General features: G+C 44.2%; 1 protein-coding gene across 1 annotated transcript in view; it reads right to left on the bottom strand.

Annotated features, from left to right (window-relative positions):
* Positions 1-414: 414 nt before the first annotated feature.
* The window catches only part of LOC106874678 (uncharacterized), a 4,294-nt gene continuing 3,090 nt past the window's right edge, over positions 415-1,618 (bottom strand). The window contains exons 3-4 of the mRNA XM_014922480.2: positions 1,126-1,274; positions 415-600 (exon numbers count right to left, since the gene is read on the bottom strand). Of these exons, the coding sequence (XP_014777966.1) occupies positions 453-600; positions 1,126-1,274 (297 nt within the window). The 3' untranslated portion in view covers positions 415-452. The remainder of the gene's footprint in view (positions 601-1,125; positions 1,275-1,618) is intronic.

The following is a 1,618-nucleotide window of genomic DNA, read 5'->3' as shown; positions in this document are numbered from 1 at the left end:
AGTCTCCCTCTACTCTATTTCGATCTATCGCTAGTTCTTTACTAAACCTAATAGATTCCGATTTGATTGCCATTTTCAGGGCAAACCACCAGCGGTTGTTAACGATGGCTCCTGTTAACGCCCTCTTAATTAATTCGCTAATCCGGTTCCTGTAAACCTGCCGCGCTAAGAGCGAAGCGTTCAGTTTCCAGTAACCGGGACCCTGCCTATGTGTCTTATCTAAGTCGAGCGTACACGTCACAAACTTGTGATCTGTGTAGCTGACTATTTTAAATTGTGGACATCCTAGATAGATAGATAGATAGATAGATAGATAGATAGATAGATAGATAGATAGATAGATAGATAGACAAGCAGATAGATGGACGGACAGACGGATGGATGGCTGGATTGACTGAGAGATAGAAAAACAGATAGATATAGTTCAGGTTTAATTGCTGTAAAGTTTACAGTTAATCAACACATATTTTCAGTCCCATGGCCATGTTTGGCCTTCCATCTGTATAAGCGTAAACCAAGGTTTCGTAGAGTGCTGGATCATGTCTCTTGAGGTATTCCCGTGCGCTTTTCTCATTAGGACACACTCTGTTGGTACCGCACCTGATAACAGAGAAGATAGAGTTTTAACAGACAAGGGAAGATTTTAGTCGTCGTCGTCGTCGTCGTCGTTGCCGCCACCGCCGCAGGTAGACACGTAGGTAGACGGACGGTCGGACAGACAGGCAGAAAAAATGAACGGACAGGCGGACAGACGGACAGACGGACAGACGGACAGACGGACAGACGGACGGACAGCTGGACAGACGGACAGACAGACAGACAGACAGACAGACAGACGGACGGACGGACAGACAGATAGATAGATAGACGGACAGACGGACAGACAGACAGACAGACAGACGGACGGACAGACAGACAGACAGACGGACAGTACACAAAGGAAGTACACTATTCAGCTGTGTCTCGCTGAAATCTCATTTTTTGAAGCGATGAAACAATCTTACAGGACAGTCGAGAGGGAGAAGCGGATAATTAGACAGACACAGAAAGACAAGCAAATTTAAACAGCGAGTGGCGTAAAACAAGAGACAAGCAGACAGATTTGCAGAACCATTTGTTACTTACATATTCATACCGCCTGTTACGTCCGTCCTTTTGGAGTCTAAGAAAAATGCTTCTGTTGCTTCTGCAAAGTATTCATGGGCATTCGCCATAGCATAAGTACCGAGGGTCCACAGTTGTCTATTATAGGCATTTCTGTAAGCAGCCCCAATCTGTACGGAAAAAAAATATGTTGAATTAGAAATTAGGCTACTAAAAATAACAAAATGTCTTCTATATTTATGCATAAAGAGGACAGAGGTAACCTGGAGTGTTTCTGCTTAGAATACTTGAATGTGGCAGTGAGCTTCCTTCAGGCCTGGATTTGGAATGCAAGGACGCCTTCCGCCAATTTTAAGCTCAGGTACTTTCGTTATATGCACGTAGCTGTCATTTCCCATTTTGATCTTCTTTGTGACCCCATCACATTCGACAGGGAGTTGCACAAATTGTTGGTGATGGAAAAAGCGTTGTTGTAACCATTGTATGTACCGTAAATACTGCCGTACCTTTGCTG

This window comes from Octopus bimaculoides, chromosome 4 (assembly GCF_001194135.2).
Source record: "Octopus bimaculoides isolate UCB-OBI-ISO-001 chromosome 4, ASM119413v2, whole genome shotgun sequence".
NCBI lineage: Eukaryota > Metazoa > Mollusca > Cephalopoda > Octopoda > Octopodidae > Octopus > Octopus bimaculoides.
The sequence above is the reverse complement of the archived record's forward strand: the minus strand, read 5'-3'. Positions and strand labels throughout refer to the sequence as shown.